The sequence below is a fragment of the Belonocnema kinseyi genome, chromosome 7, assembly GCF_010883055.1.
Source record: "Belonocnema kinseyi isolate 2016_QV_RU_SX_M_011 chromosome 7, B_treatae_v1, whole genome shotgun sequence".
NCBI classification, from domain to species: Eukaryota; Metazoa; Arthropoda; class Insecta; order Hymenoptera; family Cynipidae; genus Belonocnema; species Belonocnema kinseyi.
Window position 1 is genome coordinate 45,565,101 of NC_046663.1, and position 25,831 is coordinate 45,590,931.

Sequence of the window (25,831 nt, forward strand, 5' to 3'; positions counted from 1 at the left end):
CTCGCTTTTATCTCCCTTTCTCTTGTATATTGGTACTATAATCGCTTCTTTCCAATCGTCTGGGACGTCTCCCATCTCGAAACATAAATTTATCAATTCGCAGACTCTATGTGGTATGTTCTCGCCACCGTGTTTAAGCATTTCAGCATTAATACCGTCTACCCCAGCAGCCTTACCGTTTTTCAAGTTCTTAATTATATCCCTAACCTCAGTTACACAGATTTTTTCAATTGAGTTTTCCAACGCATCGTGTTCAACATCGCAGTTGTGTTGTCCTATAGCTTCGTCTCCGAATTATCTCCTAAAATAGTCTCTGAAAGCCTCTAGTATTCCATCTGCATCATATACCATTTCCCCCCTACTATTTCTCATGTTGACAATTTCTGTACTTTTGTTTCCTTTCATTTTTTTATAAAGTAGTTTCCTGCTTCCTAAATAATTAAAATAAATGAAATAATTCGTTCCTATTATGTAATGAGAAAGAAAAAGGATGTCGATTTTGAATAAAATAGTATTTTTGTTCGCTGAAATTTCTGGTGACTCTAAACATCTACAAATTATAATATCGAGAACGAGGTAATGAAGTATAATTAAAAGATTAAACGAACTTACCTGTAAGTGAAGTTCAATCGTAATTATACGAAGAACCTCGTTCGAAGAGATTATAATCCCTCCCAACAATAACTTAATTACCCACCCAATCTCTTCGAACGATAGAAATTTCAGGAAAAAAAAGCTCTAAATGAATGAGGATTATGGTTAAGGGAGGGAATCACGTGACTTTTTCTTCCTATAGCGCTAAAGATGTGACTTTCACGTAGTCCAAAATGGTACTACAAGTTATAATCTCGAGAACGAGGTTCTTCGTATAATTACCATTGAACTTCACTTACCGGTAAGTTCGTTTAATCGTTTAGTTAAAAATATAAATGATTATAAGTAGATATTCAAAATATTTTTAGGAAGAAAATACAATATAATTAAAAAATTATTGAGCTATTTTAAATTATTAAATTAAAAATATGAAAATTTGAAGATAAATCTTTTTTATCTTACGATAAAATTATGTTTAGAGGTACAAAATGTATTTGTAATTTAAAATATTCAACCCAATTGTCTTTAGGTACATAGATTATTGATACAATATTACAAAAGTATTCAATTATTTATGTATGTTTAGTTTTATCAATTTTATTTTCCTGTCGACAAAATTTGGTAGAAGAAACTAGAATTAAGTATTTTTACAAAAATCAGGGAATTTCTATACGAGGCACTTTAAATGACTATAAAGGATAATAAATTTTTAATTAGAAAATCTGAATTTATAATTATTTTATTCTGATTATAAAAGATTCTATGTTGAAAATGTTTCAAGATTAATATTCTGATTTCTGAACATTAATCTTCAGGGAAAATGAAATATTGATCAGGAAAAAATTGGAGAAATTAAAAAATGAAGTTTTGCGGTCAAACTAATAAAATATTCTTGTTAGTGACTTATTTACGTTGTATTCCTATTTCTTTCTTTTTTGCAATTACTACTTTCTGATGATTATATTTTTTCATAAGAATTTTATTATTTGTTTGAAAATTCCACAATTTTGTTAAAAAGTTATGCTTTTGGGTTAAAAATTCAAATATTTTGATGAAAATTAACTTTTTATTGAAAGTTTAACCATATTTTTTATTATCGTCTTTTTGGTTTAAAAATGCATTTATTTTAATAGAAAACTTATCTTTTTGGATAAAAATGAAATTATTTTGTTAAAAATTCAGCTTTTTTTTATTAAATTCAACTATTTTTTATTCGAAATTTAAATATTTATGGGTTTAAATATTTTTTTGGTTAAACATTGATATACTTTTGTTGACATGTTAAAAGACTTTGTTAAAATTTTGTTTTTGTTTTTTGTTAAAGAGTCCTAATTATAAATGAAAATCTCTGGTTCAAAATAAGTAGGTACGTTTTTTTTGGTAAGAAAATAATTTTTTCAACTGAAAATTGGATTAAAATTAAAATTATACATTAAAAAAATTTTAAATAATTGAAAATTGAATGATCTACATTGTAGATTTATCATTTTAGTTCAAAATTTACTTCTTTGGTTGAAAATTTCACTATTTTGTTGAAAATTCCTTTTTTTAAATTACTTTTCTTAGGTAAAAATTCAAATACTTTGTTGAAAATTTTTTTGCTTTATTTTGATTGATATATTAAACGGTTTTTGGTTAAAGTTTATGATTAAAAATTCAACTATTTTGAACAAAACTTTTTGTTGAAAATTTAACCATCTTTTTTAAACATCGTCTTTTTGGTATAAAAATGCATCTATTTTAGTAGAAAACTGATCTTTTTAGATAAAAATGCAACTATTTTGTTACAAATTTAGCTTTTTTGATTAATTTCAAACTATTATTTATTGAAAATTTTTATATTTTTGGGTTAAAATTTTAAATATTTCGTCGCTTAAAAATTGATATGCTTTTGTTGGAGTGTGAAAACAATTTATTAAAAAATCTTTTTTTGTTGTTAAAGATTCCTAATTTTAAATGAAAGTTTATCTCTGCTTCAAAATAAGTACGTTTTTTTTGGTTAAAAAATAATTTATTTAACTGAAAATCGAATTATCCCTATTGAATATTTATCATTTTAGTTGAAAATTTACTTCTTTGGTTGAAAATTTCACTATTTTTTTTAAATTCCTTTTTTTTAATTACTTTTCTTGGGTAAAAATTCAACTATTTTATCAAAAACATTTTTTTGGTTAATATATTAAGCTGTTTTTAGTTAAAAATTCAAATATTTTGATCAAAATTAACTTTTTGTTGAAAGTTTAACCAAATTTTTTAAATATCGTGTTTTTGGTTTAAAAATGCATATATTTTAGTAGAAAACTGATCATAATTTTAAATGAAAATCTATGGTTCAAAATAAGCAAGTTTTTTTTGGTTAAAAAATAATTTTTTTAACTGAAAATTTAATTATCCCAATAGAAGATTTATCATTTTAGTTTAAAATTTACTTCTTTGGTTGAAAAGTTAACTATTTTGTTGAAAATTACTTTTTTTCTAAAATTACCTTTCTTGTGTAAAAATTTAACTATTTTGTTAAAAAAATTATTTTGTTCTTTTTGGTTAATATATTAAACTTTTTTTGGTTAAAGTTTATTCTTTTTTATTTAAGAATTCAACCATTAGGTTTAAAATTCATCCATTTGGTTTAAAGTTCTATTATTTTGTTGAAAATCAATCTATTTCGTTTGAAAGTTTAACTATTTGATCGTACATGCAACTCTAGTTAATTTTTGTTTAAAATTTAAACAGCCTCCTGTAACCGAGAGTTGAAAATGGCCAATGTGTTGAAAACGGCCATGTGGCGGCGCTAGTAGTAACTTTTTTCTGGATTTTTCTCATAGTATTTTTCTGATTTTTTTTTTATCGAATCATTTCCATTAATTATCGCTCTGGTATGAAAATCAGATTATAAAAGTGAACTCAGAGAACACCTGAAGACCCTGAATAAAAGAGTTAGAAGCGTTTTAATCATTATGAAAGATCTGAGGAAAAATAGTTTCGGTTTTATCTTCAAAGAATAATTTTAAGTTTAAATATTTTAAAATGTGGGTTAAAAGAATATGGAAGACTTTGAGACCATTTTTTTTTAATTTTTCAAGATTTACAAATTTTTTAGGTAAACTGAATTTTGTCAGGGTGTGAAAAAATGTTCTTAAAATTCATATGAAATTTTTTAATGATTGTTTTGCAAGGAATTATAAGAGAAAATCGAAAAAATATCACAAAACATTTTGAAGTATTTCCTAAAATCTTTAAAATGTGTGAAAGATTTTAAAGCAAAATTTTTCTATATAACATAATTTTAGAAAAAATTTGAGTAAGTTTAAGAGAGATTCAGAAGTTTTGAAACGATTCAAAAATAATAAAAACTTGTAAAGATTTTTTTTTAATTTTTCAAAGTTTCACGAAAATGAAAGACATTTTTTCAGGTTCCTAATAAAAATTAAAATAATTTTTTATCTCGAAAAATTAATTTGAAGAGATTATTTAAAAAGATTTTAGAAGATTTTAAAAATAGTCAAAGAAGAATCGGTAAGATTTCAAGGCACTTTTTGTTTATTTTGCAGAATAAATAAAAAATGCAGAAAAAATTTTTATCATTTTTAGAAATTGGAAGGTTTAAAAGTTCTGACATTATTAAAAAATTTTTTTTTCTTATATTAGTTTGCAAATTTTAAACAATTTTTTATTCTGAAAAATGAACTTTAAGAGAAAATTAAAAAAGGTTTTTAAACCTAACAAACGATTTACTAAAATTTCTAAAAATATTTTAGAAGATTTTAAAGCAAAATTTTTCAATATGATAAGATTGAAAAATAAAAACGAACAAAAATTGGGTAAATTCATGAAATATTTAGTAGAAGTTAAAAGAATTTCGAAAGTTTCCAAGATTCTTTTAAATTTGGAATATTTGAAAATTCTGAGAAAACTTATGGTCAGTTAAAAATATTTTCAGAAATTTTAGACGTTTTAAAAAGATTACAAATATCTAAAAACTCGGAAACATTTTCGAAAATATATCAAATATTTCTTGATTTCTTCCCAACTTCTAAAAGTTCTAAATATCTTTTAAAAGAACTCGAATTTTTCATAATATTTCGTAAAATCCTATATTATGAAAAAAATTCTTTAAAATCTTCTAGCTTCTTTTTTGACAAGCTTGAAATATTAAAAAATCTTTTAAATTTGCTCAAGAATCTTTTGAAAATTATATTTACATAAATTTCAAAGCAAGGTGATAATACTTATTTTCTTGTTCTCAATTCTCAGAATTTAATTTCAACATGGATTTATTATAGCACTTCAGAAAATAATTTTCGAATAATTGTCAAAAATAAAAAATATTCGTTAATAGTCTTCCTTTAAGAGTGACATACAAAATTTAAAATATATAAGCTTCGTTACAAAGTTAAGAGTTCGTTATTTCATTGTAATAGAAAACAATATTTTAGGATTCACCATATTCCTTGTTTACCATGTATAGATATAATAGTTATATTTATTATATAGTAGCATTATATTTTAAAACAGCAATATAAAAAAAAATAACTCTTCATCCATATATTTAAAAGTGTTTGAATATCCGGAACTAACACACAATAACGAAAAAATTAATTAAAAAGTCATAAATTAACAATAAAAAAATATTGCCGAATTATAAAATAAATTAATTGTTACATTCCCATAAATATTTATATTCCTGATATTTAAGTTTGAGGAAATAAAAATTTTTCCGAATATAATTAATAAATTATTAATTAAATTGTTTGCCTTATTTATAATTATATTAATAGCTCATAACTTAATAATCAATTAAATATTTTCAGCAGTTATAAATTTCGAGAGTTGAAATATTTCTGGGAATTTTTAATAATTCGTTTATTTTAAAAGTCGGTTTTTAAGTCGGTGAATGTTAGTTTCGGATATTTTTAAATTCAGGATTTTATTTGTTGTCAATTAAAGATCTTGTAGTTATTTGAAATTTGAAAAATTTTATAATTTGATAAAAATAAATATTTTTGGCAGTTTTCAAAATTCATTTGTGTATTTGTTATTTATTTTTCTAAGTTCTGAATATCCATGCAATTTTTGTGATTGTTTGAATTGTGTCAATTATGCCGCTTTTTCCTATATTAAAGAAAATAATACGTAAGTACATAAATCTCATTAACTACCTGAATCTACAATATGAAGAAAAAATAATTTTAAGGGGGTTATCATATTTATTTTGTAATTTTTATGCATTTGTCGGATGGTAGTGCATGGTTTTGTAGAACAAAGTTACTACTAGCGCCGCCATACGGCCGTTTTCAACTCTCGTGACACATTTTTTGCATTGAATTTAACTAATTGTTAAAAAAATCATCCTTGTAGGTTGAAAATTCAAATATGTGATTAAAATTTCAACTATTTTGTTTAAAATTCAAATTTTTTGATAGAATATTAACCTTTTTTATTGAAATATCAAATATTATATTTTTGGTTGAGACTTCATCTCTTTTTTTGTTAAATTCGACTGTTTTGATTTTAAGTTAAAACCTTGTTTTCGTTGAAATATCAACTACTATATTTTTTGTCAAGAATGGTTTTTTTTATTATTGAAAATTGAATAATTTGGTTCATATTTGAATTGTTTTTGGATGAAATTTAATCTTTTCCATTTAAGAATTTGACAATTTGGTTGAAAAAACAAGTATTTATGTAAAATGTCTATTATACTGTTGAAAATTCCACTACTTAGCTGAAAATTCGTCCTTTTGGATTGCTGGCTTTTTGGAAATTAAACTGTCTTAAAAACTTCAATTATTTCGTTGAAAATTCATTTTTGAAAATACAACAATTTGGTTGCAAATTTAAATTTTTCGTTGAAAATTTAATTACTTTATTGAAAACTTAGCTATTTTTGCAAAGCCATCTTTTTTGGTCGAAAATTTAACAGTTTCGTTAAAAATTTGTCCTTTTTATGAAAAATTAATCTTTTTGGTTGAAATACATAAATTCGAAAGTTTGAAATTTCAACCTGGAATTTGATTGTTGTATTCCGTCTATGACAGAAATACTCTTTTAAAGAAAATTAAAAGGAGTAAAAATAAAAGCCAATGCTTGATTATAATATAATAAATGCTTTTATGAAATAGAATATTTCATAAAATACACTTTACTGAAAATTTTCGGATCCATTGATAAACTTTGATCGAGAGTGGGTAAACATGATTTTTTGAATAAATAAGAAAAAATAAATTACCCGCCACGAAGAGACCAGGAATTCCAGGCAAATGAGACAAAGTATCCATAACGTATAAAGGCATCAGCATATCATAAAGTGATATTCTGCCTTCTTTTACTGGATCGCAATTATAGTACTTTGAGTATATCGCTAAACCAGAAAAACTGGTCATAATAGAAAGAGCAGTCAGAATTGGCCAATTTAACCACAATGCTAGTCTCGCTGATCTCAAACTCCTAAAAATAAAAAATAAAATAAAATATTGATAAAATCAATTTAATAATTACAAAAAAATAACTACGTATAACAAAATTAAATATAAATATAATAATATTATAATCCTTTTATAAGAAACTGTATAAAGTTTTCAAATAATTTGCAATGCATTTTTAATGATTTCTACCATTAAATTTTTTTAATTAGATATGCTTAGACCATTTAAAATACATTCACGGCAATATGAAAGAGCCTAAGAAAGCATTAAATTTATTGAATAAACTATTCAAGAGTAGAAATCCCTTGAAATAAAATTTAATTTATTCTCAAAAGATGTATATAAATTTGTTAAAATCGCTTGAAATCGTATAAATGCGTTAAAATAATGAGAAATCATTTGAAATTCCTTATATATAAATTAAATTAAAATTATTTATTAAATGAATCTAATAAAATCCCTTAAAGTAAAATGCACGTGCACGAAGCAAGCATTCGACTCCCTGGATTTTTATTTTCTAATATTACGAACGTAACATATTTTAAAATCCATTTCAATTCCAATTTCAAAATTTACAAATTCCTTCGAATCCCTTCAAACTGTTGAAATCCGTAGAAATCCCTTTGAATAAACTTTAATTTATTCCCTAATCTGCTCTGAAAATTCGTTAAAATCCCTTAAAATTTTACAAAAAAAAATAAAATAAGTAGAATCATGTGAAATTAACAAATTAAAAATATAAAGTATTTAAAAATCCATAGCTACAATTTTTTTATATTAAGGGTACTACAATTCTGTTCAAAACAAAATCCCTTTAAATTACTTGAAATATTTTTAAAATATCTTAAAATATTCCAAGTTTAAGAATTTTTATTTATACATCTTTAAAGATGATGAATTTTCAATTGTAAATGCTTCAAATTGAACAGTATTTAATTCCGAACATTTACAATTAAATATTTTGTAAGTCTAAAGTATTACAATGAAAATTCTGTAATTATAATAATACACAATAAAAATTTCTTTACTTTAGAAGATATAGAATTAAAAACTTGACTTTTGATCTGCAAAATTATCCAAATTTCAGAATTTTTATTTATACATGTTTAAAATTTAAGAATTAAAAATTTAAACTTTTAAAATTTTGTATAAATTTTAATTGTAAACGTTTAAAACTGAAGAGTTTTTAATTTAAAAAAATTACAATTAAGAATTATGCAAGATTGAAGTTTTACCATATAAAATTCTCTGATTCTATTGATATTATACATTTGAAATTTCTTCAATTTAAAAGATTAAGAATTGAAAACATAAATTTTAATCGTCAAAATCTTTATAGTAGAAGAGTTTTAGATTGCAACTCTTAACAATTGTAGAACTTTGAATTGCAAATGTTTAAAGTTGAAAAGTTTTTAATATTAAAATTTTCAATTAAAAATTATGCAAGCTTAAAGTTATAAAATAAAAAATTCTGTAATTTTGATGATTTTATTACAAATTTCTTTCATTTTAAAGATTTAGAATTGGAAACCTCACTTTGATGTTTAATATCAAAATTGAGGAATTTTTATTCATACACCTTTAAATTTTACGAATTCTCAATTGGAACTTTGGAACAATGTAGAACTTTAAATTGTTAATGTTTAAAATTAAACTATTTTTAATTTTTTAAATTTAGATTTAAAAAGTTGTTCAAGTTTTAGGTATAACAATTAAAAATTCTGTAATTATGATGATTTACATTCGAAATTTCTTCATTTTTGAAGATTTAGAACTTAAAACTTGACTTTTGATCTTCAAAATCATCAAAATTTGGAAATTTTTATTTTCAAGCCTTTAAAATATAAGAATTTACAAAAGTAATTCTTAAAAGTTGTATAAATTTAAATTACAAATCTTTAAAATTGAATAAATATTAATTAAAAAAGTTTACTCCGAAAAATTATGCAAGTTTGCAGTTTTACCATTTAAAACCCTGTATTTTTAATGATTTAAATTCAAAATTTCTTCACTTTGGAAGATTTAGAACTTAAAACTTGACTGCTGATCTTCAAAATTATCAAAATTTAAGAATTTTTATTTTTTGCGTCGTTGAAATTTGAGAATTTACCATTGAAACTCTTGAAAATTTTTGAATTTTTAATAATTAAAGTTGAAAATTGATAAGTATTTAATTTTGAAAATATACTATGCACAATTAGGCAAGTTTTAAGTTTTATAAAAAAAATGTTTTAAGTTTTAATGATTTACTTTCGAAAAATCTTCAATTTGGAAGACTTATAATTGAAAAATTGACTGTTGATCTTCAAAATCATACAAATTTAGGAGATTTATTTATACATCTTTAAAATTGAAAAATCTGAAGACATTTAAAAAAAATTTGAAAAAGGTGCTCAACTAGATAAAAAAAAGTAATTATATTTGTTGATATTTGAAGAAATTCTAACTATATCAAGAAAGATTTTTTCTAAATTATTATTTTATATTATTATTTTGTCTCGATAATTGTACACATGAAATATTATAACAATTTTTGCACAAATAGAAATATTTTTAATTTTTCAAAATTAAATTTATTTAACCCTTCTGTCGCGGCTAAAAGTGATATCCAAAAAATTTGAAAATAAGCCACAGGGGTAATTCTGAACCTTACTAGGAATCGTTTTTCTTCATAGAGCAAAAACGTAGTATTTATAATGAGGAAATCAGAGGAAATAATTAATTATTGATTGACTTTATAATTTTATTTATTTATGATTATTATTGATTAATTTTAATTATTTATTAATTAAAATTGAAACCTATTTTATTGTTATTTATATATAAAATTAACTTACCTCACTGTCAGTAATCTTTGCACCTGGACTTGATTCACACCATAAAGAGATAAGAATGTGAAGAGCCCACCAATAATTAAAGACCAATACGTGTGTCTAACAGTCGGATCCAAAGAAAAGCTACAAAACAATTTAATTTATATTTTAAAAAGAGTAGTTTTGGCGAAATTTTTTCTGAAATCAAAGATAAAGGGCGGATCCAGAGTGTGGCGATATAGCTCTCCCCCCCCCCCTCACAGAGATTTAAGAAACCAAATTTAAAAACTGAAAATTTGTATATCAGGTACATAATTTCCTCTTAATTTCCTTGACAAGCTCCATAATTACCAGACCTTATTTTTAGTTTCTTTCTGAAATTTTGAAACAATTATCCCCTTTGTTAGGATTCATATGTTTTGAAAAAAGGCATTATTAACAAAATACTTGTATCCTCAAAAATTAAAGAGTTTTCAGTCAATATTGAAAAAAAGTCATAAAAAATGTAGAATTTTCAGGTGAAAAAAATGAATTTTCAACGAAGAAGATTAAATTTCTACTAATAAGGCGAATTATCAATAAAATACATAAATTTTGAAAAATATACTTAAATTTTCTAGCTAAAAAGACAATTAAAAACTAAAAAGATCACTTAAATAATTACATTTTCAACCAAAAAGATTTGCTTTATACTAAAAAAGACGTATTCTGAACGAAAAAAATAATTTTTTACCTTAACAGTTGCATTTTCAAGCAAGAAGATTATTTTGTTACCAAAAAAGACGAACTTTTAGCAAAACAACATTTATTTCTAACCCAATAGTAGTATTTTCAATTAAAAAGATAAATTTTCTACCAAAATATATGAATTTTCAACAAATTACAGAAATTATTAACCAAATAGTTAAATTTTTTAACTGAAAAGTTTCGCATTTTTAACGAGCAAAATTAGTTTTCTACCAAAAAGGATAAATTTTTAACAAAATACATACATTTTTAATCAAATACTTGAATTTTTAACGACGAAGATTAGTTTTCTACTAAAAAAGACGAATTTGTAACTAAATAGTTGAATTTTCAGTCTAAAAAAAATCACATTCTATCTAAAAATGGAACAGGTAAATTTTGCATTGGAAAAAAAATTATTTTCAATTTAGAAAAATGAATTTTTTACAAAACAGTCGAACTTTCAAACAAAAAACTTTATTTTCAACCAAACAGTTGAATTTTCAACATGAAAAAGATCAATTTTAAATAAAAAATATATTAGCCGATGATTCAACAAAGCAGATTGTAATTTATTTTAAACACAAATGAATGTAACCAAACAAGCCGAAGTTTCAACAAATTAGTTGAATCCTCAACCAAAGCAAATTAATTTCCAACGAAACAGTTACATTTTTAATTTAAAAAATAATTATTTTCTCCACAAAACAGACGAATTTAAAAAAAAAAGTACATACATTTTTCATCAAATACTTGAATTTCCCACGAAGATAATGAGTTTTCTACTAAAAAAGACGAATTTGCAACTAAATAGTTGAATTTTCAGTCGAAGAATTCACTTTTTAATAAAAAATGGAACAACTAAATTTTTAATGTAGAAAAGCGAATTTTTTGCAAAACAGTCAAATTTTCAACAGAAAGTTGAATTTTTAACAAAATAGTTAAATTTATAACAGAAAAGATGAATTTTTAACTAAAATAATGAACCTTCTACCAAAAAATGTATTTTGTAATAAACTAGTTCAACTAATGAGTTCAATTTGCAACTAAAAAGGATGAACTTTCAACCAAGAAGATTCATTTTCGACCAAATAGCCGAATTTTCATTCAAGCATTTAAATTTTCATATAAGAAAGACCAGTTTTAAAATCAAACAGTTTAATTTCTCTAAAAAGATCAATTTTCAACTATAAATTTAATGATTAGTGAATTAAAAAAATTATTTTTCAATAATAAAAAAAATGTAAACAAAATAGTTAAATTTTCAACCAAGAAAATGAATTTTCAACTAAAGAAATGTATTTTTCATAAAGTACTTTCAACCAAGTTCTTAAATCTGCAACTAAGAAAGATTAACTTTCAACCAAGAAGATTAATCTTTAACAAATGGACGAATTTTCAACCAAATATTAAAATTTTTATATAGAAAAGGCAAATTTTAAAACCAAACAGTCCAGCTTATAATCAAGAAAACATAAATTTCAATTAAAAGATAGTAATTAAATCGTAAAGTTAAAAAAAAAGTATTTTTCAATAATAAAAAAAAATCAGAAAAATAGTTAAATTTGCAACAACAAAAATTTTCAAATAAAAAAAATGTCTCTTTTTAATAAAGTACTTCAACTTTCAGCTAAGAAAATAAATTTTCAACTTATAAAGATGAACTTTCGACCAGAAGATTAATTTTTGAAAAAAAAAAATACAAATTTTAAAACCAAACAGTTCTATTGAACTAAAAAAAATAGTTTTCAATAATAATTAATTTATAAAGATGAACTTTCAACCAAAAGGATTAATTTTTTATTTAAAAAAAGGGGATTTTCAACCAAACATTTGAATTTTCAAAAAAAAAACAAATTTTAAAATCAAACAGTTCGATTGAACTAAAAAGAAATAATTTTCAACAGTATATTTATCTCGCGCTTCGTGCTCGATAATGTATTTACCTCGCGTTACGCGGTCGACTTTTCTGCACAGACTATGTAAAACTAAAGTAAAAGTATCGACAACAGTAATTTAATAATTGTGAATTCTCTTTTGTTAAAGCTCCTCCGGCTTTAACGAACACATTCTCATCACGTATCTTGTGCTTCGTACTCGAGTTTATCCCTGAAATTTTGTATCATTCCCATAAATGTATATTATTATAATTCGTAACTTGCATTGGTATTAAAACAGACGAAATTCCATCGTCCCGTTTAAAAAAAATTGAAAATATTTTTTGCAATTCATTTTTAATTCACCCAAAATTATTATTACTTTATCCTAAATTTTTTTACATTCTTCTAAATTTACTCAATTCTATTCATTCGATGAAGTTTTTAAAAGTTTTTATTTCATTCATCTTGAAGTCTTTAAAACGCACCCTAAATTTGGAGGCATTTGATCAAATTCTTTTGAAGTTTCTTTAATTTTTCTAATTAATTTATTATTCTATTCTAATTCTATTCTAATATTCTATTCTATTCTTATTCTAATTAATTTATTTTATATGATATTATCTTAAAACTATTCAGCTTCTACGTTTTTAATTTTTTAAAGAATGGTTGCGTATCAAATTCCTTGATTCATAAAGTGCGCTTTTAATACTCTGAATCATAATTTTTGTTTATTTTTCATGTTTTGAATTTCAAAATATAAATGAAAAAAAAGGCTTTTTGAAGACTAAAAAAAACTGTCAAATTTTGGTATGCTAAAAGCTAAAAAAACGGCCTGTCGTATGAAAAAAATAGGTGAAGGGAATTTTGTAGCTACGTTTTGGAACATACGCCCTTATGAATATTTTAATTTATCTTATGCCGTTTCTCCAAACAGTCAATTTCATTATTTATAATGTTATTTTTTACGATTAAAACGAAAACCACGCGTTTTATGAAGAAATTATTTCAAAAAAAATTTTAGATTTTTTTGGGTTAAACAACCTTTCTCTTATATCTTGTGTCATTTTACCAAAAATGTAATTTCTTTATATTGGATGTTGTTATTCACGATTAAAATAGAAACTACCAATCATATTAAAAAAACCATTAATAAAAATGGTTGTTCTCTACTTTCGGTAAAAAAATGTTATCTATTTATTTTTTCTTAGCTTGTATCATGTGTCGAAAAATTTAAGTTTTGTATTCTCACTGTTTTTTTTTATAAATAAAACAAAAACTACGTGTCCTATAAAAAAGTGATTAGTAACAAATTTGTAGATATTTTTTGGGTGCATAATGTTTGTCTCATAATTTTTTTCCTACCTTGCATAATTTGATAACAAAATACAATTTTTTATTACTTTTTGTTTGATCAAAATTTGAATTATCAATTTTTCGTCAAAATTCAAAAAGTTGTTATGAGAATCTTGTAGGGCTTTCGAAAATTAACATTTCACTTCTCAAGTACAATGAACAAGTGTACAGAGAATTTTTGAATCATGAAAAAATGTGGTCTCAAAAACTTTCAAAATACGTTCACTTTTAGAATTCTTATCCAAAATGGCTGACCAACGAACTTGGCATTTAGCTCAGGTCTCAAAATGTGAATCTTTGACAAAAAGTTGTGACAAAAGTTGTGATTAGAATGTACCCACGAAGCGGGCAGATTTTTTTGTTTTTTACTGTTAATCGTGTTTTTCATGATTAGAGCCAAAACTATACATCTTATCAAAAAGTGATTCATAACAAATTTTGAGATCTTTTTCAAATGCACAATTTTTGTCTCTTCATCTTTTCCCGTATTTTGCATAGTTTGGCCGAAAAATGTAATGTTTGGATTTTTCATAATTTTGTATGCTGTCAAAATATGAAATTTGGATTTTTCAAAGAAATTCAAAAAATTGTTATTATAATCTTGTAGGGTATTCAAAAAGCAACATTTTTCTTCTCTTGACTTTTTTTCATATCGTGCGTTATTTGGCCTAAAATGTTCATTTTCGTGTGTTTTTTGGAATGTTGTAAATGCTATAACTCTGGTAATTTTTGATATTATGAAAAAAGTCATTAGGATAAATTGTTCGAATTTTTGAATACTATGAATAACCGTACAAAGAATTTTTGAACTTTTAAAAAAATGGTCTCAAAAATATTCAAAATGTGCCCACTTTTCGAATTTGTATCCAAAATGGCTGGCTAACGAACTTGCACTTTAGTTTAGGACACTAAAAGAGTGTACCAAAGGCCAATCTAATAGATTAATTTTTTTTAAAGTTATCGTATTCACAGACAGACAGACATACATACTGACAGACATACAGAGTCGTAAAAACCTGTTTTTCGGATTCAAGGGGTCTCAAAACGTGGACATTTGACAAAAACTGGGGGGGGGGGGGCAAGTCTTACACAAATCTAATACCTACTCTGATGAGAATGTAAAAATTCAGCAAAATAGTTAAATTTTCATGCAAAAGAATGCCTCTTTTTATTAAATTACTTCAACTTTCATCTAAGGAAATAAATTTTCAACTTATAAAGATGAATTTCCGATCAAGAAGATTAATTTTTTATTTAAAAAAAAAAACGGAATTTTCAACAAAAAGAGACAAATTTTAAAACCAAAAAGTTCTATTGAACTAAAAAAAGTAGTTTCCAATATAAATTAACTTATAAAGATTAACTTTTGACAAGATTAATTTTTGATTAGAAAAAAAGTAATTTTCAAACAAAAAGACAAATTTTAAAACCAAACAGTTCTATTGAACTAAAAAATAGTTTTCAATTATAAAAAAAAAACAAATTTTTAACAAAATAGTAAAATATTTAACCAAAGAGTTGAATTTTCAACTAAAATAATGAATCCTCAAACAAAGAAAAAAATGAATTTTTAATAAAGTAGTTCAACTTTCTGCCAAGGAGTTGAATTTTCAAATTAAAAAGAAGAATCTTTAACAAAAATTGTACCTCATATAAGACAGTATAGAAAAATTCTTGCCCCCAACACGTCGCCCTCTCTGAAAGATTTTCTTGGATCCGCCCTTGTAAAGAAAGGAAATAGAACTTACTTATCAAACTGAATGCGATCTCCTGTTTGTGCAATTCTCCAGATTTCTGATAAACCTCCAACATTATAAGCGGCGGTCGCAATAACAACAAAAACTGCAACGAACATGAGAATTCCTTGAAAAAGATCTGTGATCAAGACAGCTTTGATTCCTCCAACGCTGGAGTAGAAAGCACAGACGAGGCCGATTATAATAATACTCAAATTTTTCGACAATCCTGTCGTTGCTTCCAAAGCTAAGGCTGGTGCGTATAAAACAACGCCCGAATATAAAAGCAGCTGGACCCAGTAAATAAAACTTGCGGTTAATCGAGCTGCCACGCCGAATCTTTTTTCTAAATACTGCAAAGAAAATAATTTATTATAGTTTTTTACAAAAATTTTGTTCTAAATATGTAAAATAATGGGGAGTAACTATTTTTTAAACTAATTAATCTTATTAATTTAGTAACAGTTATTATAAAAAAATTTTACTTTTTTAGTTACTTTCGAAATGTAATTACAAATATTTCAAAAGTGAGAACAAAACTAGGTAAATTTAAAGAAACATTAATATTTTTTAACTTAAAACCTAATTATTCCAGCTGTAGATACATAATTTTGGTTAAAAATTTTATTATTTGGTTTGAAAATTTAAATATTTTGTTCCAAATTCAATAATTTCGACAGAAAATTCTACTATTTGGTTGAAAAATAACTTTTTTTTATGAAAATTCAAATGCTTCGTAGAAAACGAGCTTTTATGGCTCGAAATTTTAACAATTTGATTGACTTTTTCTCTCTCCCGACTGACGAATCTTTCTTTTGGTTGAAAATTAAACATTTTTTTTTTAATTTTAAAATAAAATCTTTTTTGGTTGAAATACAAAATTACAAAAATTTTGTTTTAAATATCCACAATAATTGGAGGTAACTAGTTTCTTAAACTAATTAATGTTATTAATTTAGTAACAGTTATTATAAAAAATTTTTACTTCTTTAGTTACTTTCGAAATGTAATTACAAATATTTCAAAAGTGAGAACAAAACTAGGTAAATTTAAAGAAACATTAATATTTTTTAACTTAAAACCTAATTATTCCAGCTAAAGATATATAATTTTAGTTAAAAATTTTATTATTTGGTTTGAAAATTTAAATATTTTGTTCCAAATTCAATAATTTCGACAGAAAATTCAACTATTTAGTTGAAAAATAACTTTTTTTATGAAAATTCAAATGCTTCGTAGAAAACGAGCTTTTATGGCTCGAAATTTTAACAATTTGATTGACTTTTTCTCTCTCCCGACTTACGAATCTTTCTTTTGGTTTAAAATTAAACATTTTTTGTTTTTTTTTTTTATTTGAAAATAAGATCTTTTTGGTTGAAATACAAAATTACAAAAATTTTGTTTTAAATATCCACAACAATTGGAGGTAACTAGTTTCTTAAACTAATTAATGTTATTAATTTAGTAACAGTTATTGTAAAAAATTTTACTTTTTTAGATACTTTCGCAATGTAATTATAAATATTTCAAAAGTGGGACACGGAACTAGGTAAATTTAGAGAAACATTAATTTTTTTTAACTTAAAATTTAATTATTCCAGCTAAAGATACATAATTTTAGTTAAAAATTTTATTATTTGGTTTGAAAATTTTAATATTTTGTTCCAAATTCAACAATTTCGACAGAAAATGCAACTATTTGGTTGAAAAATAACTTTTTTGGTGCAAATTCAAATGCCTCGAAGAAAAAAAGTTTTCATGGCTCGAAATTTTAACAATTTGATTGACTTTTTCTCTCTCCCGACTGAATAATCTTTCTTTTGGTAGAAAATTAAACTTTTTTTTTCTTTCAAAATAAAATATTTCTTGGTTGAAATACAAAATTACAAACATTTTGCTCTAAATATCGACAATAATTGAAGGTAACTAGTTTCTTTTAACTAATTAATGTTACTAATTTAGTAACAGTTATTATAAAATTTTTTATTTTTTTAGTTACTTTCGAAATGTAATTATAAATCTTTCAAGAGTGGGACACGGAACTAGGTAAATTTAAAGAAACATTTATTTTTTTAACTTAAAACTTAATTATTACAGATGAAGATACATAATTGTAGTTAAAAATTCATCTCTTTAGATGAAAATTCAACCACTATTGGCGGAGAATAATTCTTTTTTGGTTGAAAATTTTATTATCTGGTTTGAAAATTTAATTATTTTGTTCCAAATTCAACAATTTCGACAGAAAATTCAATTCTTTGGTTGAAGAATAACATTTTTTATGAAAATTCAAATGCTTCGTAGAAAATAAGCTTTTATGGCTTGATATTTAACAATTTGATTGACTTTTTCTCTCTCTTTCGACTGAAGAATCCTTCTTTTGATTGAAAATTAAACATTCTTTTGGTAAAAATTCGTTTTTTGGTTCAATTAATTTGTTTTTTTTATTTCAAAATAAAATTTTTTTGGTGGAAATATAAAAAAATTACATTTTTCGTTGACAATTCATATTCTTTCGCTGAAAAATTAATTGTTTCAATTGAATATTTAAGCATTTAATTTTTGTTTGCAAATTTTTCTTTTTTAGTTGACAATTTACGTATTTTGTTGAAGTTTCCTCTTTTTATTAGAAAATTAATCTTTTTTCTTGAAAATTCAACTACTTGATTACAAATTCAATTTTTGTTTAAAACAAAATTTTTAATATTTGGTTTAGTATTCGGTCTTTTTGTTGATTTCCTCTATTTTTTATTTTAAATAAGAATATTTTTTGCTTGAAAATAAAAATCCTTGGTTGAAAGTTAAACTACATTGCTAAAAGTTGATGTTGTTGGTTAGAGATTCAAGTACTTAACTAGATCTTTTTTTTATTAAAAATGTTATTATTAATTTTTTTAATGTAGAAAAGTTGCCGCTTTGGCTTAAAAATTGAAATGAATTCGGTTGAGTTTTTTTTCTCTCTACTGAAGAATCTATATTTGTTGAAAATTGAACTCATTTGTTGATAGTTCGTCTTTTTGGTTTGAAAATTCATCTCTTTTATTAGAAATATCTTCTTCTTACATACCAAGTATTATATTTTTTATTGAGAATTTATCTTTTTTGTTAAAAATTGAACTCCTTAGTTAAATTTTTTTTTTTTGAAGATTCGACCATTTTGTTGAAAATTCATCTCTTTCATTAAAAATAGAACTATTCTGTTACTCAAAGTTTAACAACTGCATTTTTGGAAAATTGATCTTTTTTAAAAGAAAAATCAACTGTTTGGTTGAAAGTTTAACTACTCTGTTAAACATTAATTTTTTGGTAGAAAATTTAAACATTTTGTATAAAATTCATTTTTGTTGTTGACGATTATCATTTTAGTAAAAAATTCATATTTTTGGTTCAAAATTGAACTATTTTGTTGCAATTATGTTTTTGTTTTGTTAGAAAATTAATTTTTTAACTGTCTATTTATTTATTTCATTTTTGGTTGAAAGTTGAATTTTGGTTTTAAAATGTATCTTTTCAAATGAAAATTCATCTATTTGGTAGAAAATTCGTCTTTTTGGTAGAAAATAATAATTCACAAATTTTCCGACTTGCTCAAAACTGAAACACCATCGTTACACATTTATTTTTTTGGTTGATGATTGTTAATTTTTGTTGAAAAATCATCTATTTGGTTGAAACTGAACTATTTTGTTGAAAATTTATTTGTTCTTTTTAATGCTTTTTTTACCAAAAATGTAACTGCTGTAGTTAATGGTTTATCATTCATCTACTGGCCCTGGGAAGTTTTAAATCTTCCAGAAGTGGGAGTAAAAACTAGTTAAATCTGAAGAGCCACTTTCAGAAAGAAAAAATGAAATCCCAGAGGCATAGCATTTCATGGTATAATGTCTATATGATTGAGTTATCTAAAATTTAAATTATGATCCGCAAAAGTGGGTCATTTTTATTTGAAGTTGCGATAATAAGAATGATATGCAACGGTTTCATATCCTAAGGTTTACTGTGCGTTTTTCTTGTTACATATATCTCATAATAAATTATAAAATATAAAAGTAACTAAAAAAGTAATGATACTATCTTTTTTATAATAACTAAGAAAAAGTTATATTTTGAATCAGTAAAGGTAAAAATAACTGGTTATATTTTTCGTGATTTTTCGTAACGATAATTAGTTCTTTTTAAAAAGTAGTGTGTTGCAAGATGCAAACTAAAATATTTATTTTAATTCATAATTTTCATTCTGAATATCTTTTAACATAAAAGAATAAAACATTGAAAAATAAATTAATTTTTAAACAAATACTTAAATTTTCTACTTAAAAATACAAATTTTTTTACCAAAAATGGAACAGTCCAACTTTTAGTTGAAAAAATTAATTTTCAACACAAGAAAAAACCCAGATTTTCAAAAAAAATAGTTTCATTTTCAACCGAAGTGATTAATTTTCTAATAAAATTATAAATATTTAACTGGAACACTTAAATATACACTAAAAAGATAAATTTTTAAACAAGAAGATTAATTTTCAAATAAAAAGATTAATTTTCTGGCAAAAAATAAAATTTTTCTACAAAATACATGAATTTGTAACGAAATAGTTGAATCTTTAATTAAAGAAGAAAAATTTGCAATCAATTCGTTGAATTTTGAACTGAAAAAATAATTTTTTTTACGGAAAATGGAATAGTAACATTAATTTTATTTCATAATTTTTATTCTAAACATTCTTTAACACAAAAGAGCAAAACATTAAAAAATAAATTAATTTGGAAACAATTACTTAAATTTTCAACTCAAAAATACCAATTTTTACCAAAAATCGAACAGTTAAACTTGCAGTTGAAAAAATTAATTTTTAACACAAAAAAAAAGATTTTCAAAAAAAATATAGTTTAATTTTCAACCAACGTGATGAATTTTCAAATCAAATTATGAATATTTTACTCGGACACTTGGATATCAATCAAAAATATGAAATTTTAAATAAGTAAATTAATTTTCAAAAAAAAAAATTAAGTTTCTAACAAGAAATAGAATTCTTCCACAAAATACATAATTTTTTAACGAAATAGTTGAATCTTTAATTAAAGAAGAAAAATTTTGAACCAATTCGTTGAATTTTGAACTAAAAAAAATAAACATCTTTAACCGAAAATGGAATAGTAACATTAATTTTAATTCATATTTTTTACTTTAGACATCCTGTAACACAAAAAAGCAAAACATTGCAAAATAAATTAATTTTGAAACAAACACTTAAATTTTCTACCAAAAAATACCAATGTTTACCAAAAATGGAACATTTAAACTTTCAGTTCAAAAAATTAATTAAAAACAAAAACATATTTTCAAAAAAATAGTTTCATTTTCAACCAAAGTGATGAATTTTCAAATAAAATTATGAATATTTTACTGGAACAATCAAATATCAACTAAAAAGATGAATTTTTAAACAAGAAGATTAATTTTCAAATAAAAAGATTAATTTTCTGCCAAAAGATAACATTTTTAACGAAATAGTTGAATCTTTAATTAAGAAGAAAAATTTTCAACCAATTCGTTGAGTTTTGAACTAAAAAAATAAACATTTTAAACCGAAAACGGAATAGTAACATTAATTTTAATTCATTATTTTTATCCTAAACATCATTTAACACAAAAAATTGAATAATTAATTAATTTTTAAACAAATACTTAAATTTTCCACTTAAAAATATCAATTTTTTACCAAAAATGGAACAGTTGAACTTTCAGTTAAAAAATTAGTTTTCAACACAAAAAAATATATTGCAATAATAGTTGAATCTTTAATTAAAGAAGAAAAATTTTCAACCAATTAGTTGAATTTTGAACTAAAAAATAATCATTTTTAACCGAAAATGGAATAGTAAAATTTTTAGTTAAGAACATGAATTATAAGCCAAGTAGTTGAATTTTGAACTAAAAAAAAATAATAATTTTTAAACCAAAAACGGAATAGAGTAACATTTTTAGTTACAAAAAATTAATTTTAAAAGAAACATAAGAGTTTTCAACTAAAACAATGAATCTTCAACTGAAATAGTTGAATTTTCGAAAAAAAATGTTTACTAAAAAAATATAAATTGTCAACCAAACCGCAAATGATAAAATTTTAAGTATAAAAATGAATGTTTAACCAAAAAAAAAAAATAATTTTGCACTAAAACTATGGAATGTCAAATTGAATAAGTTATACTTTCAGCTAAAAAAATTACTTTCCACACAAAAAATAGTTAAATTTTCAAAGAAAGTGATATATTTTCAAATAAATTTGTTAATATTTAACTGGGGTAGTTAAATTTTGAGCGGGGAAAATAAATTTTTAACTGGCATTTTGCATCTTTAACTAAAATAATTGTATTATAGACCAAGAAGAGTAATTTCCAACCAAGAAAATTAATTTAAACCACAAAAAGATGAATTTTCAATTAAAAAGGTTCATTTTTCAACACCAAAATTAATAATGAAATTTTTAGCCAAAAAATAAAGGTTTAAACAAAGAGATGAATCTTTAACTAAAATTAAGGAATATTCCAACTGAAATAATAGTTGCGTTTTCAGTTTAAAAAAAAATTGTCAATAAAAAACATCCAAAGAAAACAGAAGTTTTCAATCAAATAACTCATATTTCAACCAAAGAAATTAATGTTGAATTAAAATGATGAATCTTAAAATAAATATATTATTGTAAACAAAAGAGTTTAGATTTCAACCTTATCATTTTGCTTCCAACATAAAAGAGGAATTTACAACTAGAATGATAAATATTTAACTGGAATACTTGAATTTCTTACAGAAAAGAAGAATTTTCAAACAAGAAGATTATTCTTTAAAGAAAATGATAATTTTTTACAAAAAATCCATTTTTTTAAACAGAACACGTGAATTTTCAACGAAATAGTTAAATTTTCAATAAAAAATACAATTTTTCATCCAAATTGTTGAATTTGGAACTAGAAAAGATCAATTTTCAACAAAAATGGAATAGTTAAATTTTCAGTTCAAGAAATTAATTTCCAACCAAACTGATGAATTGACTATTAAAATGATAAATGTTCAACTGGAATAGTTAAATTTTAGGCCAGGAAGATGGATTTTCAAATACAAAGATTAATTTTCTAGAAAAAAAGCAAATTTTTCATCAAGAAGATAAATTTTCGAACTAGTTTAATTTCTGAATAAAAAATATCAATTTTCAACTAAATAGTTGCAGTTATTCTGAATAATAACAAAAACCAATGAATTTTTAGGAAAATTGTTTCATTTTCTACTGGAATAGTTAAATTTTTAGTTTAAAAAATTTGTTTTTCTACAAAGAAGTTATATTTTCAACTTGAGATGAATTTTCAATTAAAATTATGAATTCAAAAATTCCCTGTGCCAAGTGAAATTATATTTCTTCACCGAAACCCTCTGTCCTAAAATAAAGTCAACTATTTTCTAAAATTCCCAGTTCCAAGAGGAGTAAGCGAATAAAATGTGAAAAATCAATTTTTTGATAAAATTGAGATAATGATTATTTCTGTATGTTTAAAATATCATCAATTCGATGATCGAACTTAAGTCAAGCGAAAAAAATCTCACAGAGAAAAAAAAATTGCAAAAGGTTTGATCTTATAATGGAAAACAATAAACATTCTATAATAAATTATTAATTAGAGAAAAATAAAATAATTTTGAAAATCTGCGCCTGTGGATAAAGTAAAAACTAATTTTTTGTAAATGAAAAAAATTATTGAAATAATGATAACTTGAATTTTTCGTGATGAGGAGTAAATTCTCGATTTTTCAATTAAATCCCCGGTTACCTTAAGACTAAATTTTATTTTTTTAAATACCTCATAAGCACTGGTGGCCTGCAGTTTAAAAAAAACAGGCAGAAATCCATAGCAGACGATTGGGGTACCGATGAAGTAGGAAATGTTTATTACGACAAACTGAGTACCGAATCTGTAATTTTCAGAAGATACTCCCAAAAGGGTTACTGCAGACATAAAGGAAACCATGAGAGCCATCCCAATCGGAAGGAAATTCATTGACTTGTTCGCTGCGTAATATTCCTGGAAAATAACAATGTATAACCTTAATAAACAAGTTTTTAAACAATTAAAACAAAACAAAGCTTAAACTGTTAAAATGTTTTCAAATGCTGTAATTTCAGGCCTCGGATTCAATTCAGAGATGAAAAATCATGTAAATAGTGTCACGAATTGGAAAAATTACGTCAAAATAAGTACACTATTAAATATTTTGTTCAAAATTTTATTATTTGGTTCAAAATTGAATTGTTCTGTTCAAAATAGTTGAATTTTGTTAAAAAGTCATACTCTTTCGTTAAAAAATCAACTGTTAAGTTGAAAATTCTTCTTTTTGGCTTGAAAATTTAACAGTTTGATATGAATTTTTTTCTTTGTTCACTAAAAAATGTTGTTGAGAATTCATCTGTTTCTGAAGGAATTTCACCTTTTTGGGTAGAAAATACAACTGCCTGGTCAAAAATTAAATTTTTTACAATTCAACTATGTTGTAGAAAATTTCTACAATTTTGTACAAAATTTATCAGTTTGTCTGCAAATTTATATATTTTATCCAAAATTCATCTTTTGTGGTAGCAAAGCAATTTTTTTGTTAAAAATGTAACTGCATGGTTGAAAATTAATCTGTTTTAGTTGAGGAATCAAGTTTTTTATTGAAAATTATTTTTTATAAATCCAACTGATTCAGAGATCAATTTTAAACTAAAGTCTAAAATGGTGAATCTTTAACTGGCATAGATGAATTTTAAACGAAAAAGAAATGAATGTTCAACTAAAATGAAAATTCTTTATCTGAAATAGTTGAATTCTAAATAAAAATATTAATTTTCAATTAGAATGATCAATTGTCAATGCAAAATTTAATAGTTAAATTTTCAATTGAAAAAAAATTCAAACAAAAAGATTAATTTCCAATTAAAATGGTGGAACATTGGATTGGAATAGTTACATTTTCAGTTAAAAAATAATATTTTTCAACAAGAAAAAAATAATATAAAAAGTCACATTTTTAAACAAAATGATAAATTTTCAACCAAAATGAATAATCCTCAACTTGAAGAGTTGCATTTCAAACCAAAAATAAGATTTTTTCAACTAAAATAGCGAAGCATCTACTGAAATAGTAGACTTTTCAACCAACAAGATGAATTTCTGACCAAGAATATGATTTTCCTACTAAAAAAATGAAATTTCAAGAAAACACATAAGGGGGGGGGGGGGGTTTCGATAAGGCCCTTTAAAAAATATAAGGCTTCCAAAAATATTTTAGAGCCTAATATAAATATAAATACACTTTTAACTGAAATTTTTAATGCATACTTCAGTTTGCAGTTGAAAAAATTAATTTTCAACCCGATAAAAAAAACACGAATTTCCAGCCAAAGAAATGAATTTTCAAACAAAAAGAATAATTTTATACCAAAGGAGATCAATTTTCAACTAAAGAAATAAATATTCAACCAAAAATGAATTAGTTAAACTTTTAAATAAAAAATTGAATTTTCAACGAAATAGTTCGACTTTTAACGAAAGAAATTAATTTTCAACAAAAAAGATTTATTTTTAACCAAAAATGGAATAGTTAAATTTTCAATTAAAAAAATGAATTTCGAATAAAAAAACAATTCAATAGTTACCTTTTCGATAAAAAAATCAATATTGTCCCAAAAAAGAAAAAAAAGTTTCAACAAAATATTTAAATTTTCAAGCAAAATATTGAATTTGAAAATAAATAATTGATTGCACAAACCAATGCTTTTCTATCGAAAGCAGAAATTCAAAATTTTTTAAAATCAATTAAAAAATTGTAAACCAATTTTTTTCAAAAAAGATCTTTTTTAAAATAAAAAATAAATTTAAAAAAATTAATTTTATTTTAAAGATTTTAAATATATTTTGCTTAATAATTAAAATATATTTAAATTAAAAATTTAAATAAAATTTGTATGTATATACAAATATTATTATAATATGAATATTCTAATAAAGGGGGTAGGGGAATAGAATAAAATAAATTAATATATGAATTAAAAATTAAATTTAAATGTAAAAAGTATTTCAATTTTAGACTATTAACTTTTATTAATTAAATTAATATAACCGTGAGGTGTATCTTAAAGTTTATGAATTTTCCTAAAATCTTAGGCAAAGAGAATTATTATAGAAAATCTAATATTAAATTTAAATTGATTAATAAATTATTTATAATAATATAGATAAATTATATATGTGCAAAATTTAGGAAGAAATTT

General features: G+C 23.3%; 1 protein-coding gene across 2 annotated transcripts in view; it reads right to left on the reverse strand.

The window, feature by feature from the left end:
• LOC117176178 (putative sodium-dependent multivitamin transporter) overlaps nt 1-25,831 on the reverse strand; it is a 58,599-nt gene that overhangs the window by 11,770 nt on the left and 20,998 nt on the right. For both annotated transcript variants that reach the window (XM_033366276.1, XM_033366277.1), the window contains 4 exons: nt 23,382-23,603; nt 15,537-15,877; nt 9,854-9,973; nt 6,821-7,038 (listed from right to left, as the gene is read on the reverse strand). In XM_033366276.1, the coding sequence (XP_033222167.1) occupies nt 6,821-7,038; nt 9,854-9,973; nt 15,537-15,877; nt 23,382-23,603 (901 nt within the window). The remainder of the gene's footprint in view (nt 1-6,820; nt 7,039-9,853; nt 9,974-15,536; nt 15,878-23,381; nt 23,604-25,831) is intronic.